The following is an 18,118-nucleotide window of genomic DNA, read 5'->3' as shown; positions in this document are numbered from 1 at the left end:
TATAAACCATTTAAGTTTCTTATGGACTGTGTATATTACAATGCCATAACCTATGGTAACTATATGTTGAATAAGCTGAATTTCTTGTTACTTAAAATTCAGTGAGAAATATCTCAAGATATAAAGAATTGATAATAATAAAATAACTACAGTTCATATGTAGTTCCAAATTAAGTCAAAAGAATATCATATTTAAAGTAATACATTTCCAGTTTAATTAATCACTCACTTTATTTGTTTAGGTTATACTTGGATTAGAAATAAAAACACAGCACACCATATTTTTAACTAGTAACTTTTAGGTTAATCACAATACCAAAAGAACTACTCAGTTAAGATATACAAAACTATCTGCAATTATCTATGTAATTTCTGAACAGAAAGAATTCTGGCAAGTTTAAATAATAAGGCTTCCTTGCTGCCCCAAAGCAACAAAATTTACAATGATCTCACTTTTTATCTACCATGTTGAATGTAGGTAACAAAAGAAGTTTTTAACTTGTTATGAAACCCAAGAACTCTAAGATTCAGTTAAAGGTAGGTTAAAGTTGTTATGCTAAATACTGGTAAGTGGTTTCTCACATATTTGTTTAAAAAACAATTCTTTGATTTATTGCCTTCATTTTTTGTGAATAGTCTTCAAAAAAATACAAAATAAATAAGAGGAAAATATTTAAAACTTACAACAATAATCTTTATTCATTTTTATTGAAGTATAGTCGATATGCATCAATAGTATTTAACATGAGGAAGACTATCTTAAATATATGGCCAATTCACATATTGGCCACATTCAATTTAAACTGAATTAGAATAAAAATATCTTTTTAGAAGTAAACAAAAACAAAAAGGTCTTGAAAATGGACCAGCATTTGAAAATCAGAAGGAAAATTAATATCTTTCAAGACAATAAGTCATAAAATTTTGATGTAAATGCCTTTACATGTGATTTTATGATTAAATAGCTTTAAAGCATTTCATTCAGGATTCTTCCAAATTGGTCAACTGGGCAAATCATCTTGAAAACTTGGTAGCTTTAGGAATAATTTTCAAAATATTAAAATGTATATTTCACTAACAAATGAGCTATAACTATTAATGATCATATTTTTTTAATTTCTAAGATTTTGCTATGTCTAAATAATTTTTGACACTGATATTTTCAACAGCCCCAAAAATGGTAATAATCACAACCATTCTGTGAAAAATGTATTCATGCTAAACTATGATAAAAATAAAGATGGCTAATCAATTGGTGATGGAATATGAAAAAAATCTTCAAACATGAACATACTGGAGTAAATCTGTTTTCATGAATTGCATAGTTAATAATCACTGAGACAAGAACTCTCTGCTACATCAACTGAACTGTGTATAATACATAAAATTTTCATGTATTTAGAAACTATTCATCTCCAAATGTTTTCATATCATATACTGTTAATAAAAATGCCTTAAATTTATCTCAGTTACAGAATTGTTCTTATTTCTGTTTCCATTGCTTTGAGATGTTTTCTGAGCAAACTAAAAAAAGGAACATAAAAAATATATTAAATCGTTGTAATATGGACATTTGTGTTTTCCATTAAGATCAAAGTATAAACCAGAAATAAAGAGCATAAGAAGAAAACATCAATACTTGAAAAGTAAATTAAGAATTCAAAACCAAATTATTAATAAATATTTAAGCCTATTAAGTAATGGTAGCTAAATTACAGTCATTTTGACACTATTCTTTCTGGAAAAAAAAATTCTTACATAAATAGTGAAATAAATGAAATACATTTATATTAAAAATTCTTTATACCATAGTTGATGGCAAAGAATTCTAGATATGTAACCCAAAAAGCAAAGAAAATATTATTATGCAAATGGGCTGAAGAGAGGAAAATAATGAGAATGGATTCTATACCCCCGCCCCAACAAAATAAAGTTTATTTTTTCTCATTAGGTGAGAAAATGACTTTGGAAATAAATACCAAAATTTATGTAAAGAAAGACTTAAATGATAATAAACATCAATAAGTAGTTATTAGGGAACATTGCCCTTCTCCAAAAAGATCTAACTTTAAAACCATGTGACTCATCTAAACTATCATTAAATATTTAAGTTCTGTGAAAGTTTATAATATTTCAAAAGGTTGCAAGAGACCTATCCAGGTAATTTAAGTATGTTATCCCACAATCTAACTGTGAATGCAATTTTTTTAACTTATCAGTAACAATAAACTAAAAGAAGTATTAATTATTAGCACTTAACAAAATAATTATACTCAAACTGATGAAATCGCCTTAGAAGCAAAAGCAACCTAGACTTACAAATCTGCATTAACCATGTATGTATGTTCTTACTTCAATTGAGAGACAAATCTCTGCTTTGCACTGGATCCTCAAGTAAGAAATTCCTACAAATGTATCCTATTTACAAACTAAATCATCATCAAAATTGTCCAATTTTAATTATTAAATATTTTAAGGAACAACTCAAAAACAATAAGCTGTAACAAAATTCAAAAATACAGTATTTATATATTCTTGTAAGTTTTTAAAAATATTATTAAATGCTATCGTTTCCATATTAACGTGTGTCAGAATACATATATTTATTACCAATCCATAATCATATGATCATTTAAATCACAATTTAATATTAGGAAGTCAAACGAAGACTGTCATTTTTAAACCACCAATGGTCACATACCATCCTCAAATAGCAGAATCTCACTGCATTTATCAACAAGTCTAAAGATAAGAAGGGTACAGCACCTAAGGCATGTTTATTTTTTGAGAAATTGGTGACACTACAGAGATCAGAAGAAAGTGTGACTGTACTCTTGCCAACAAATTTTAAATAGAATTATGTTAACTATTAATGTACAGCTCTATTTTAAAATTACACATGCATATATTCTCTTCATTTCATAACAACTAAATTGTTCTTGATGTGCAATTCTTTGCAGTAGAGCTATTTTTTGCTATTCCTGTTTATTTTATGTATTTTATTTATTTATTTTTTGTTGAAGTATACATAGTCAATATTTTTTAAAGAAAAAAAAATCCTGGAAGCCACAGCATGAATTTTTAAACATTACATTAAACTAAAATGATTTTTTTATTTCCCCGAATACATACTACTAAATATGTTTCATAGTACTTAAAAAATATCTAGTGACACATGTACTTCTGAAGACTCAAAAAAAAAAAAAAAAACCCAAAACTATTCCATGTACTTAAAATAATGAGTAGATATCAGTCCAGTTGAACATTTAAAATTCCTAATTACCTACCATGCTTATTCTTTCATAACATAATAGTATATAGATAATGTGGGAAAAATCTAATTTGAGTCATATATTAAACATAGTATGCTTTCAAAAATTCTCATACAGTAAAAATGCCAGTAAAATAATAAGTTTAAAAGTATTTTTAAAACTTTTGTTAAATGGTCCTGAATTGTAACCTGATTGTGTAAGTGATGCTGACATGATACCTGCACACATCATTTATGACTATTTATTATTACCTGCAAATGCTTGGCTAAAATCTGTAGGATTCCTGCCTTGTTCAAAACAATTATTCATATGATTTATATGCAATTTATGTGAGTCCCAATATAAGAGAAACTCCTCCACCAAGGCATCAAAATCAAGAAGAAAAAAAAAACAACTGAAATCTACGTAATTTTTCCCTACGAAAAAAGTGAGATATATTTCAAAAAATGAATACTGTAGCCATCAAAAAAATTCCCTGAAGTATCACTTTCTAATTTTAATTTAAAGAATATCACTGCCCTGGTTTGTTACATCACAAAAATGCTAATACTTAAGTTTTATCAACTTTTTTACATACTTCTTCCTAAAAGTGTAAGAACACAAATATATACATTTTATGAGAATTTTTCTCATACATCATTTTAATACTGTTTTATTAGTAAATACATGATTTGTAACAGAAGATTAAAGCAAACTTAATAGTAATAATCAACATTTGTACTCTAGAAACTGTTCACTACCTATAAATAAAACTTTTCCAGCAATATAGTATTTCATAATTCAGTGGATATACTTAAGTTTACCAACATATAACCATTAAATAGCTTAAATTTGGATGTCTTGTGGTTCTAAATATTAATACTGGTTAATAAAATGTCTAATATTTGAATGTATTAAAAGGTAAACACAGGAAAACAAATTATAACAAGGTGTGATCAAAGAAGAAAAGGGCTATTTTTTTTCATTCATCTATAAAACAAATTTATGAGATCATAAAGAACAATTTAACAACCTAAAGAAGGTTCAAAGTGGGGAAAGCCAGAGCCTGAGAGAAAATGGATTTGTCAATGATTTCAGTCATTCAGTATAGGGAGGAAAAAGGCAGAAAATGTAAGTTCATTTTGCAATATAAAGTAAGAGGCATAAAATCCAGTAGCCTGTCTATGGACTTCTATTTATATATTTAAACCCTGTTTCAATTCACAGATTATGCGGATCCTTCCACATGTAAACAGCCAATAATGATGGCCAGGCCCTTAGGAAAGGAAAACACACACCACACAGCAAGGTCAGGAAGCTACCAACCACCACAGGACAACAGATCAAAACAGAATGGTTTCATATGTTTCTATTGTTTATATACTTAATTTGAAGATGATATTCCTTGGGGAGTAAAGGGCGTTGTAAATATTACCAGGAACATGCAACACAGTATCAAATAAAATACACACTTTTCTTGCAAATATACTAAGTATTTCTTGCATGTATGTGTCAATCTGTAGTATTGAGAGCCATTCATTCAATTTTTTAAACTTAAATGTCAGGCCAAAATAAACCTCTTTGGTCTTAAATCCCTTTACTCCCAAGAATTCCTTACAGATAATTAACTTCTTTCAATGAAATAATCAAGCTCACAAACTGTAATTTTTTTTTTTTTTTTTGCTATAGATTAAGCAATAGAGGAGTGAAAATGGAAGAGTAGTATTAGTTCACTTGTTTCCAGGTTAAAATTTTGAAAATAGTAAGCAATGACATTCTGTGTGGTATTTAAGCACCTTAAAAATTACAACACAATATAAGGAATGGTGGAAATTTACCCAAAATAGCCGACTAGAACATTTTAAACACAAACTAGAGCCACAGCTGGCCACATGTTTTTTGAGTTCAGTTTCTTAAAGAGACAGTATCCTTGGACCTATGCCCTACAAGGGAGCACATTTCTACAACGTTCGATTACCAAACATCTTCTCTTGGCATTTCTTCAAATCCACAGTTGGCCAACAGTGTTCTATTTTATTTTACTGTAAAATCAAATTATTTTTATTTGAATCTCCAAATAACTATCAGGGAGGCAGAAACGAAATAATAGGGGAAGCTACTGTGACTTAAGATATCTCAAGTAAGGATTTCCTATAATAGCAAATTTTTTTAAACTTAAAATGATCACTGTTTCTTCATTCATTTCCCCACTCATTCACTCAGCAAAGGCAACAGAGTATATTGTAACCCATAACACCGGAAGCTACACTACAGCAATTTCGCTGTCGAATGAAGAGGGGAACTTGCTAATAAAGTCACCAACCAGCACCCAAGCAGTGAAATTTCAAAGACTTCATTTTCTGTTTAGGAAAAGATACCCAGTAAGGGGCCCATACACATACCCTAAAAACCGGATTAACTCAGGATGGTAAGGAAGATTTTCTCTTTCAGTGTTCGTCCATTGACAAACCTACTGACCAACTCCTGCACATGGAAAAAAAGAAGAGGGGGGATAGAAGTTTGGCTTACTTGGTGTACAAACACATCGACTGGAATATCCAAGGGGCTTCCCTCTCGGTTTATCATGGAGATGAATCCAAATCCCATTCGCACATTGAACCACTTACAGTGGCCAGTTCCGTGCAAAACCTGGGATTCCTCCTCTGCCTGCTCCGGCAGCTTCCCGGGCTCTTCTCCACCACCTTTGCTTGCCCCGCCTGAGTAGAATAGGACAAAAAGAGTAAGTTAGTCTGGATTCCCAAACTGTTCGTTGAAAGAGAAAAAAACTGATTGGGGCGTGGGGGTAGGAAATAGAAAGAAACTCGAATAAATGGTTGATTCTTTTCTTGTACGGAAAATATTTAAAAAGAAAGGGTTAAAAGGGGGAAGCGTGGGGAGGAGGGAGCCACACTGTTCTATTGATCACATCAACTTCCACTTTTCTGTACATACGTGTACTTTTCCATTTAACTCCATTTTCCAGCCACATATTACAATACAGCATGCGATACTTTACTTGCATATTGCTGATTTAACACTGATCCCATTTACAAAGAGAAATTTTCAGCGGAACTATTCTCTCCTGAGGGCACGAGGAGGAAAGAGAAATCGTGAAGATGGTTAGAACTAGTTAATGCACATGCGGCAGCAGTGAATCCAGGGTTATTTGCAATGTGCATACCCCTCCCCCCCAATAACTTTCAATTAAAGTTGGGGTGGAATGGGGGAGGGGGCAGGTGTATAAAAGTTTTCTTGGGCTCACTAACTGAAACTGCGCTTAATCACACTCAAACAATTCAAACAATAGCCCACTGAAAGCTTTTCAAGTTGTGAATCAGTGTGGGCGGTACAAAACATTTTTGGAGATCTATAACAATAGGTTGCAGAAAGCCCCATTGCGCGATGGGGAGTGGGGGTAATGCCCCGTATTGGGGTAAAAGGGGAAGGGGGGACCGGGAAAGAAGGTTGGGAAAGGGGGAGGGGGGAGAGAAAGGAAGAGAGAAAATCACAGTAAAACAATAGAAAAGAAAATTAACCTTCGGCCATGTTGCCCCACGGGCCCTCTGCTCCAAACTCGTGAGATGAAAACTTTCCCTTTGGAACGGAGTGATCTTCTGCATCAATCTAACATCTTGATTTTGTGCGATCACAAATTTAGCTCGCATGGTCTAATGTGCTTTCCCTCTTTTGATTTTTTTCTCTTCTCTCTCCAGTTTCTGGCCCCCTGAGCCACGTGACTTTGTCAATTACATGCTTTCTTGCTACTAATTTCACCTCGGATCCTTAAGGGGCTGGCAAGAGGAAGAGATAACCAATCGCCATTTCATCTATGCTGACATCAAAATAATTTATGAATGAACATGAAAAACTCAAACATGTTATCTTAAAGACAATTTGGGACGCTTCTTTAGGATAAATCAGAATGCTGATTTCGTGCTTTTACTTAAACACAATGGAGGGAGTGTGAATCGTCTATTTAGAAAAACGGTAGTCATATATGTGCCCACGCGTGCCTTACACACAAGCCTGTCTAAATAATCTCATTTAGGGGGAAAAAGCCATTTAAATAAAGCAACCGATGTTACGCTCCCCCCCCCAGGAAGTCAGCTGCTCCATAGTAGTAAATCTGCTTGGGGTGAAAATTTCATATTTAATTCAGTTCTTAGAGGAAAATATATAATTTACAAACGATCTAATTAAACCTAATTACATCTCCATGAAACTTTAGATAATAGTAGCATACACCTACAATAAGACGAAAGCACACAATTTCCTGATCGTGCCCCGAAATTTTTTCAAATTTAAAATAAGATCCTACCGGAAAAATCGCTAGCACCTTCATGCACTCAAATTATGTTTAGGTTTATCATTTCGGAACATTTTGAAGGGGGAATTGTACTTCACAGGTTTCTCCGCCATCTCTTTCCGGGGGAGGAGATGTGATTAATGACTTCCTAAATAACAGCCCAGTTTTCCAGCCTAACATAGAGTGAACCTCAATCAGTGGCGATTGTTCCCCAAGAGCAAGACGACGTAGGGCAGGGAGGGGGAGGGGAGCGCCAGGCAGGGGAGGTGAAGAGGAGCCGCCAGCACAGGCGGCTGCAGAGCCAGAGAAAGAGGTGGGGGAGAAAAAAAAGAAAAAAAAAAAGCGGTCGCGGGAGGGGGGAGGGGTGGGGGGAGGGGAAAAGAAAGAGGACAAGTGGGAGAAAAAAGGTAAATTCATATCACATTGATTGGACCCTGACATTTAAAAAGTCCACTACCAATGGATAGAAGAGTCAAATAAACGAAAATTTAATAACGGATTAGGCTCCTACCGTCCCTTCTCTGGCCTGGCCCCAGTTTCAAAATGCTTACCCTTTACCTTTCAAATTGATTCAAAGGATTGTTGATTACTAGATGCTCACGCCAATATTACCGCCCTCATTGACTACTACAATAAATATTGTGGATCAACTAGAAATGCTTTACTTCCTTTAAAATATAAAATATAACCCGTCTTTGAAACATTAGAACGCCCCACCACTCCTTCCCCCACCCCACCCCCCATTTTCTTAAACAAGCAGTTTACGGAGAAACTGTACAGATACCACTTCCCTTCGGCAAAGCTACCGAGTTGACCCTCCCCCACCGTACCCGCAATCCCCCTCCCCGGCTCTTGAAACATGTCTACACTCCTAACTCTTAACACTGTTTCTCACAAACTAAAGGGTGGGGATTCTGGATCTAAAAGCTTTCGAAAACCCACAGAATGCACCTATTTACACCTCGTCCCCATATTAAATAACTAAATATAAATTCATACTAATTGGTTCAGAACTGAAATAAATGGGTGTGTGTAAATATGTTCTTTTCAGCTGTTTGTGGTAAAAGGCATCAATCAAGACTGATCAATTTGGAAAGATTTTTCATGTTTATTTCTTTTGTTGTTTCTCAGGAAAGGAGGCAAAGCTTTCTCATTTTATTTACTTTGGGGAGAATAACCATATTCCAGCTGGTAGGGAGGAAAGCAAAAGTGTAAAAATCCAAAGGATTTTGCAAGAGTAACAACAAAAGCGCTCAAAAAAATTATTTGCTAACAAAACAGTTTTAGGCATTGTTTTAATAGTAGAAATCAACTGATTACACTGACCTATAATGAAGTAACTTTAAGATGGCATTTCAGGTGAAACATTTCACATAATATGAAATAGAAAAAAACTAATTTAAAATAAGTTATATGTTTTTTATATCTTAAATGAATTACTTTTAAAAATCAACTTCTGATAAAAAAAATTAACATCTGAAAAAAATCAACATCTGGTAACAGAAAAATAATCTGAAAAGTATTCATGGAAATTGAGGGTAAGTGCTACTATTTATATGAAAGTAATTATCATAAAATTCACAGACCAGTATAGTCTAGTGTTGTCACCAACACACATTTATGGTAAACAATATTTTATCTGTAAGTTTATTTTTAATTAGAAAATAGTTTAATGATCATAAAATCAGAAACAATATGTAGGTGGATTCTGAAACCCTTGCTGATTATTAAATTTGATGAGATTCAAACCTATCAATCTATATATGAAAAGTGTGAAATACCGTAACTGAATCACATTGAATGGTATGGTTATGAGAGTCACAGCCTTGCCTGATTGGGGGCCTCCAGTATTAGTGGAATTAAGGTAGGGTTCACTGGACTGGTCACTGGTGTCAGAGGTTATCGACTCATTCATTTCCTGAGAGGGACATCAGCCTTTCAAGTTGTGTAGAAGGCTTTTTCCAACTGGGAACTCTGAGAAATCCTCTAACATTCATTCACAAAGAATTTAAGGCAAATCCGTGTACATACCTGGGGGTGGGGGAAAGACAGAGGGAGAGAAGGGAAGAAAAAAGAGGAGGAGGGGAGGAAATTGGGAAGGGAGAGCAGTGAAGGAAGGAGACACAGTGAGACAGAAAATATCACTCTTTCAGGGATAGGGTGCTGTCGTTTAAATAGATTCGTCTTTTCTGCCTACCTCCCCCACAATCTTTTGAGACTTAGAGCCTTTTATAAAACTGACCATAATCTCTTTAAGCTCTTAGAGTGCTTCTTTCACATAAAATAGTCCTATGAATCTCCTAGAATGCTTTCCAATTTGTCACCTTCCTGAAGTCTTCTGGTTTTAATTTTTTTCTCATTTCCTACTTGTTTTCAGTGCCAGAAAGACCTGTGCTTGACTCAAAACGCATGTTTTGTGAAAGCCAAATGTTTTAGTAGCTTAATTTATCATAGTTCTTTCAAAATGTTTCAAAAATGAGTTCAAGTAGTTACAAAGAATCATCAACACACTGGGGAGAAAAATTAAGGAATTAACCTATCATATGCCTGTTGCTCATCACAATCTAAGATTTCTTCATTTAAAAAAACGAAGTACACATTTTACTGGTCGTTTTCTTTCTTTCTCTCTTTCTTTCTTTCTTTTACTCTCTCTTTCTTTCTTTTTTTCAAAAACTCCAAGAGTACAATGCAAGGAACCGAAAAAGGTGCCAGAGCCACCGAAGTGGTTGTCAACTATAAGCAATGAATGACTTCTATTACAGCAGAAACAATGCTTCGGTTCTTCTTAAAACTAGGAGGAGGGGCCGTGGCACTGTGGCGAGCGACTCCACCCGCGCTCTCCCCTCCCGGCAAATAAGGCCGGGGTCTGCAGCCCCAGCGCTGCCTTCGCAGCCGCGAGTCTTCCCGCGCAGCTTGCGCCCCAGGGTCGCCAGGACCCCCAGGCCAGCAGATCCGCCCTTTCCCTCCACCTCCCGCCCCAGCAACGTCCTCTCCCCTTTCTCTCCCCAGTCACCTTTCCCTTTATTCATCACATCACCACAGCCTCTCCAGAAGTCAAACCGTTCCAAAGAAGGCTGGTGATTTCTCACTAATAAGGGGCTTTTAAATTTGTCGTTTTGTACCCAAGAACACCAAACAAAAGAAACCCTTGCCTTCACTATTATGAAGGCAACACTTGGCACAATCTACTACTTTTACTGCATTTCCAGATGTATAGCACTTATAATTTGGTCCCTTTATCTGTGAGATGTCAGTCTCCGCTTTCTAAGAGAAGTCAAGGGGGACGCTGAATCAGAACCCCAGAGACTGACCACCACCCCCACCCCCACTCCCCCACCAGGCTAAACCTAAAATGGAGCTGTCTTCAGACAGAACCCTGGCGCCGTCCTTTCGGGAAGCCAGGAAAACGTGGCAATGCGCCTTTGGAGGATCAGGAAAAGACTTATGCGGGGAAGGGGGTGGAGGGGCGGCTGGGGATGATTTTAGGGAACCAGCTCTGGAGCCCCGGGTGAGGTTTCCCGCCCAAAAGCAGCAGACCCACACGTCGGGCAAACTGTTCCCGATCCCTCCCACTCACTGTGTTTCAGCAAACTACTGGCAAATAACTTTTCTTGAAATTCTTACAATACGGAGTCAAATGAAAGAGTACTCGCCTGGGTGCGCTGGTCTTATAGTAGAGGCACTTCAGAATTGGGGGGGTATTTTGTTTTTGTTTCCAAAAAGCAAAATTCCGTTCTCATTTAATTTCCTTATCTGGAAGCAAAATGCTCTGGCTTAAACACAGTTGTTCCAATTTGAGAATTTTTACACAGCTGTAAAAATCTCTTAAAATTCTTCCTTAAATATCTTTACACATTTCCCCAGGTATAATTAAATTATGGAAAAACAGGAACCGATTAGCATAAAGTTTAAGTTTTCCACACAAATTGCCTTCATATTTCAAAAATAACCTTCTTTCCTTTTGGTCAGTTATGTTTCAGCAAAGTATCTAAAGTAACACAATTAATTCAGAAAAGGGGCATTATTTTAAGACCACCATTTTGTAGAAACTTTCAAAAAAAATGGAATAGAAAAAAATCCTATTAACATACTTCTCCCCCAATGAAAAGGAGGAATATAATTTTATTATTGCTCCCCCCAAATATTTTCTGAATTGTGCTCAATACTTCCTTAAATGATTTTAATTGGAACAGCAATAGATTTGAAAAATCATTTAGTAATAAGCATTACATTACTTTGCCCAAAATAGCACAAAAAGAAGCTTCATGATTTATTTGAAAGATGAGTCATATTTTTCACCTGTACTACTTGAACATGTATTCTTCATAATTTAAAGATATTTTTGCAGTGAATATTTTCAGTCTGTAGAAATTACACTAAATAATGTAAACATACAAGTCTTTCCCTGTCTCCCAAAGTAATGAATGAAAGTTTATTCTTTAAAACTTAATCTCATCAAAAGAAATAATAAGCTGAAATAAGAGTGTGGACTGCTTCCAAGTTACTTCTTTTAATATCTTCACTTTAAGTTTATTTGGGGGAAAGGGAGAGGTAGAGGGAAAATGGAAAGAAAGCAGGAGTGAAAGATTAGGCAAGTGAGAAGAAATCTTCAGGCTTTAAAGATACCTATATAAGAAGCAAATCTGTGGAGAAAAAAGATCTAACTATATACTGGAGACCAGGGGTGCCTGGCTGGCTCAGTTTGGTAGAGCATGGGACCCGTGATCTCGGGGGTTGTGAGTTCGAGCCCCATGTTGGGTGTAGAGATTACTTAAAATAAATAAAATTTAAAAAAAAAAAAAGAAAAGAAAGAAAGAAACTAGAGGCCAGAGTTCTGGTCCCATTTATTTATTTTTTTTTTAAGATTTTATTTATTTATTTGACAGAGAGAGAGAAAGAGCACAAGTAGGCAGGCAGGCAGGCAGAGGCAGAGGGAGAAGCAGGCTCCCCGCCGAGCAGGGAGCCCGATGCGGGGCTCGATCCCAGGACCCTGGGATCATGACCTGAGCCGAAGGCAGTCGCTTAACCAACTGAGCCACCCAGGCGCCCCTCTGGTCCCATTTAATAACCTTATGACCTTAGGCTAATCATTGAGCTACTCTCAGCCTCAGTTTCCTCATCTGCAAAGTGAGGAGACTGAACCAGTCAATGTTCAAGTCTTTCAGCTTAAATGTAATCTCTGGAAATAAACTTTCTTGTGGTCAAAGTGGAACCTCTCCCTGGCCAACCCTTTTTTAATCACAAGGAAACACAGACATGAAACTTTATTGCAGTCACTTAACACATTGGCGTTAACATTATTTCCCAACAGAAAAGAAAAAGGCCTCTGGACTGCCTCCAATCTGCCACCAGAGAAAAAATATAATCAGTAGTAAGGGGCAACTCGTTGGTAATGAAAATATTGTACCAACTTTTCAGAATCTTCTTTTTCATGATACTCATTAAAAGCATCATCTCCATGTCAAAGGATTCACTCTAGAGAAAAGTCAAGTGTTTGTCAAATGGCAGAGCCTATCAGTGGCTTCTTCATTAAAGATTTGATCCCTACTACTTCCTCTTGCTACCTACAATCTTATATTTAATAAGCTTAATAATAAAATAACAGCTTTTTATTTGTACTTATTAATGCTCATAAACTTTGTCATATTACAGCTAAGTGTGTTTTCAAAATAGTATTAATCAAAAGTAGACCCAAGACACTAAATTCAGCAGAGCAGAAGCCAAAATACTACACTATTATCAAATAGAATTGTTATTGAAAAGTGTTATAAGTTTTCAGTTAATTTCAGTAATAAAAGTAAATATTTATGTATCAAAAGTCTAGGTTTTATAGCACACCTAAATAAATAAAAGGATATATATTTTTAAAAGTCTAGGTTTAAATTGTTAAAAGTTCGAATGATTTATTTTTACAGTATAATGAGGAACAAATTTCATACATGCTAATGAAAAGCAAACTAAATGGAGCTTCCTAGATTAAGAAAATTTCCTGAATTCCTGAAAAATGTTTAATATAATGTGCTATTTATGTTATGGTAAGTTATCAGGAAATAGCACCAAGTGTCATCTTTAAATTAATTCAAGCAGGTATCTGTCAGTTCCTATTTTGATATGGGAGTTACAAAATCAACAAGCCACAAATCTCCACAAGCATTTAAATATCTATTATTTATCTTGCATGACAAATGGAAAAGGAAATCACAAAATCCAACACTGCTAAAATCAGAAGAAAAAGGAGTTAATTAGAATATTTCATCCATGCAATTCTGGTGGGAGTATCAGTTTATAGATGAAATCATCTGGAGTACAGTAGGATATGGTACCCATCTTGCCAAAGTGGAGAATTCCTGAGGGCTGTCAAGTTTTCTTATATGCCTCGAATAACCTTTTTAAAACCTTAGTCAAGTTAAATATTTAATTGGAAAAAAAAAGTAAAGACTAACCTGGGGCTGATGAAACCTGGTTGAATGACCTCATCGTCTTCTGAAGAACCTAAAATCAGAGAGCTCAAGTCAGTACTACATTAATTGCCTATTTAATTGCCTCTTATTCAGTTTAATGGTTTATTAGAAAGCAATAAAATGCCTAGGTGTTTGACTCTGTGACATGACCTGTAAACTTTTTTTTAACAATTTAAGACTCACCCAGCAAAATCACATAACCAATTGGCATAAACTTGCCTTTCATTCCTATTAAAGGACATTGGTTTAAAAAAACATCTTAAGCAAGATCATTAAGATTACTCTTAATTGTTCATGACCCATTTTCACGAAGAATAGTTTTAATTTTTTTTAATGTTTTACACTGTAATTCAAAAATCCAATTTTTTTAAGCCTCCATTAAAAAATCAACCTAACTTACAACATTTTATTGATGAACTTATTTGGCTATTCTCTTCAGATATATTTTAGAAGATAAATCATGAGAATATAATTGTGGTACTGTACTATTCAGTTTGGGTCCATTACATTCACATACTTTGTGAGAAAAAAATTAATAGTAATACACTTAATCATTAAGTATATTTAATTAAAAGTATCTAAGATATATGAACCTACATTTTAAAAAGCAAAAATAGCTCGTTTCAAAAATGTAAGTACTGATGTTTCTAATATATCTACTGGCAGATGTCATGACACAGTAAAACTTGAAATAAAGAAGTTATCCAGTAATGAAGTATAGCAATTGGAAGAGAAACTCTTGCTGACCACTGAATTATTTTTTGCCTGGGTTTAGAGTTATTGAGGTTTGGAAAATAGCTTGGTTTGAACATGCATCCACTCACCTACTACCACCCAGGGTTGTCTTTCTTCCCTTAACTAAGTTTTACACACTATACCTACTGTATCAACTCACGAAAAATAAACCATTATGTGTAAATTCTTTAAGTTGCAATCTAATTTTCTTCTCAAAACGAAATGGAAGCTTTTCCAAGTGCAGAGTTCTACTGAATGTTGACCCAAGATTCTTCTTACAAAGGATGACAATCCCAATGAGTAAGATTTGAAAAGAATAGAGGAAGAATGTGAACAAAAGGCACGTGAACCTCTGCACATTAAATCCTTCAGTTATCCTGTGTTTACAACCAAAAGACAGAAGACAATGACAGACCCTAAAGTTAACAAAATTCATTATTAAAACTTATCGAAAGTTTTCCTTTATATTGAACCTATAGTTTTATTTTGTACATTTCGTTTAAGTGGGGGTATATTTAAATATTGTACATAAATTTCAGCAAAAACCCTAGCTCATGTTTTCCTATTCCAATAGCACAGAGCCTATGCTAAATCTTCTCTATGTGCTTATAGTTACAGAAAAGTTCAAACCAACATATTTGAAAACTGTGTAAAAACAGTCAATAGGGATTTGTCTAAAAATTTTTTCAAATAATTCATTTAATTATAAATGGTAGGTTTAATAAAGAGAAAATCAAATGGTGTAAGAAAGTTAGCTAAATACTACTACAGATTTGAGTGATAAAGATATTCAGATTTTTCACTATCCAAACCTGACATATGGTATTTTTTTGGTTATTGACAGTTTTAATATTATCATCCCTTTCAAAAGAAAAAGTAAGATGGAATTATTTTGACATTAATATATTTCATTGATGTTAAGTAATGGTTTAAAACTTTTCAAAAACAAGAGTAGGTTAAAAAAAGAATTAAATTTAAAGATAGATATTAAAATCCATCCACCCAGTGTTTACTGAAAAACTATTTTAGGAATGAGATAAATATTAAATGTTCCTATCTTTACTATAGGTGACTATTTTTTAACATGAAGTAATGATAAAGAATAAAAAATAAGCCTTTAAATGCATGAATACTCCAAAAACAGCTTTCTGTAATTTCATACATGGGTATTTTCATTTGATACTATAGTTTTTGGTAAATTTTAGAAAACAAAAATCTAATTAAAACTGTAATATCCTAAAATACCTTTCTCTGCTCCTTCACTGGAATAATCTTTTAATCATTTAAATCTCCACTTAGATCTCTTTTTCTTATTGTTCCATACTGAGTACAATGCCTCTACCATGTAATACTGTACTGTAATTGGCTGTAAGAGTCCATGAAAATGTTCCCTGTCCCAACTTGACGCTATGCTTTGTGGTGGTGAGGGGTGGAGGAAATTGTGTATATTTAGCTCATCATTGTAATCCTAGCATTCTTTAGTGTTCGATACATATTTTGTAATGAATCAATGACTTAATGAATTTCTGAACCCCCGCTGACTATTCCTAGGATGGCTTTTATGAATTAAATGGACTTGTATACAAAATTTTCTTAAAACCACCTTTTAATAAAAGAGAATGTAATCGGCAATTAATCACTTGACTACTGCAAATGTGAAATATATACATGTGAAGTGATTTCAATATTTTACTTTAAATATACACTATCATAAAATTGCTTAACTTATTAACACTATTCACTACATTCTTAGATTTCACAATTCCTATTAAAATATGTAACAATATTCTTCTCAAGTATTTTACATATTATTAATCCACTACTGCAACTATTCAATGTAAAAGAAAATGGTTACTACTGTACTATACACAGTAACTTATTTAAAAACTGCCAAGTTCTTAAGCCCAAAGAATTGAGTAGTAACAAATAAAAATAAAATGCTATTACATATTACTCAGAACTTTATTTCAATTCAATTTACATCATGTTAGTTTTTACTTCTAAAAAAAACAGTTACTTTAAGTTGGCAAAAAACATTTAGCAATAAAAAATATTCACTATAACAAAAGGAAAATTATTTCATTACTTATTCTCATCACTACAATTTCTCAACATTTAAAAGGATATCTAAAATAACAAATTTTGTTTCTATTATCAGTATTTTTCAAAATAATCTAAGTGTAAAGTACATTATAGTTTACTAAATAAAATATTCACTTTATGGCTTATAACAGAAATTAATCTATTTACAATATATCTCAATTATCATTGAACTAAATACATTCTTTGGAAAGCAAAATAGGCAACAATGTGATTTTTTCTTCTTAGAATATTTAGGAGAAAAGGTTTTTAAAAAATGACTACTTTAGATCATATAGCAAACATTCTACACAAACACCAGAGTAAAGCCTAAAGCACAATAATTATTATATTTGTTGTAACTTAAATATAACATATATACATTTGAAATAAAATATTAGATGCAGAAATTCAATATTAAAGTCAATGTATGTGCTTTATGAAAATGTTTTCTTACTCTGTCCTCTAAAGAATGGTAATATGTATTAAAACACTTCACTGTAATTATTTTTTGCAAATTGAGTCAATAGATAAATTCAAATGCTGCCTAAGTAAAATCAGGATAAATCATTTTGTAATTTAACTGAACATCCTACTGCAATTTTAGATAAAATTGAAAATGCTATATTCTCACCTACACATAGATACAGAAAAATTAAAGAAAATAACCTACTTTGAACTAAAGTAAAACAAATATTTACATGTGACTTCTTTATACAGTTGAAAAACCATTGGTATTAGAATGTTAACACAGGAAAATTCACATTTACTAAAATATTTAGAACATTATCTTGAGAGAATGAATTTATATAACTTTAAGAAAACATTTTAAAATTGCATTTTTATATTTATGAAGTAAATTATAATACATTACTTTTTATTATTTATAATACATTATGTAAACATTTAACCTTAGAGGCTAATATTTGTAATACAGCTGAAATACAGAGATGAATTTAACTTTCTCAACCATTTTACAAACAAATTTTATTGGTTTCACATAAAATATAAGCAGCTCTAGCATTCTCTTCAAACACTATAGTAAAAAAAAATTTATTCTGGAAAATAAAAAACTTCAATAAATAATAATTTAATTCAACTGGCAAACTGTCAATACTGTTTAAAGGCACTATGGCACAAATGTTAAATGTTAATTGGTAAACAATTCTTTAACTTGAATGTGAATGTTGTAACACAATTAAGGCACAGCAGCTGGTTCTGCTAATGAAAACTCTATTTTTCACCATAAGAAACAATAGTTTTATGTAATAAAGCTCAAAATAATG

The 18,118-nt window shown here is 33.3% G+C and overlaps 1 protein-coding gene across 2 annotated transcripts in view; it reads right to left on the bottom strand.

Moving 5' to 3' along the window:
- LIN28B (lin-28 homolog B) overlaps positions 1–14,034 on the bottom strand; it is a 124,763-nt gene extending 110,729 nt beyond the window's left edge. Inside the window, exons 1-2 of one of the 2 annotated variants that reach the window (XM_073893492.1) lie at positions 14,001–14,034; positions 5,781–5,968 (exon numbers count right to left, since the gene is read on the bottom strand). In XM_073893492.1, coding sequence (XP_073749593.1) covers positions 5,781–5,968; positions 14,001–14,034 — 222 coding nt within the window. Of the gene's footprint in view, positions 1–5,780; positions 5,969–6,787; positions 7,037–14,000 lie in introns of those variants that run through there. The other variant, XM_025860403.2, reaches the window with a different exon arrangement.
- Positions 14,035–18,118: the final 4,084 nt, after the last annotated feature.

The sequence above is a fragment of the Callorhinus ursinus genome, unplaced genomic scaffold, assembly GCF_003265705.2.
Source record: "Callorhinus ursinus isolate GAN/ISIS: 27379988/994484 unplaced genomic scaffold, GSC_fseal_2.0 scaffold6, whole genome shotgun sequence".
Taxonomy (NCBI): domain Eukaryota; kingdom Metazoa; phylum Chordata; class Mammalia; order Carnivora; family Otariidae; genus Callorhinus; species Callorhinus ursinus.
This window is presented reverse-complemented; position numbering and strand designations above follow the sequence as displayed.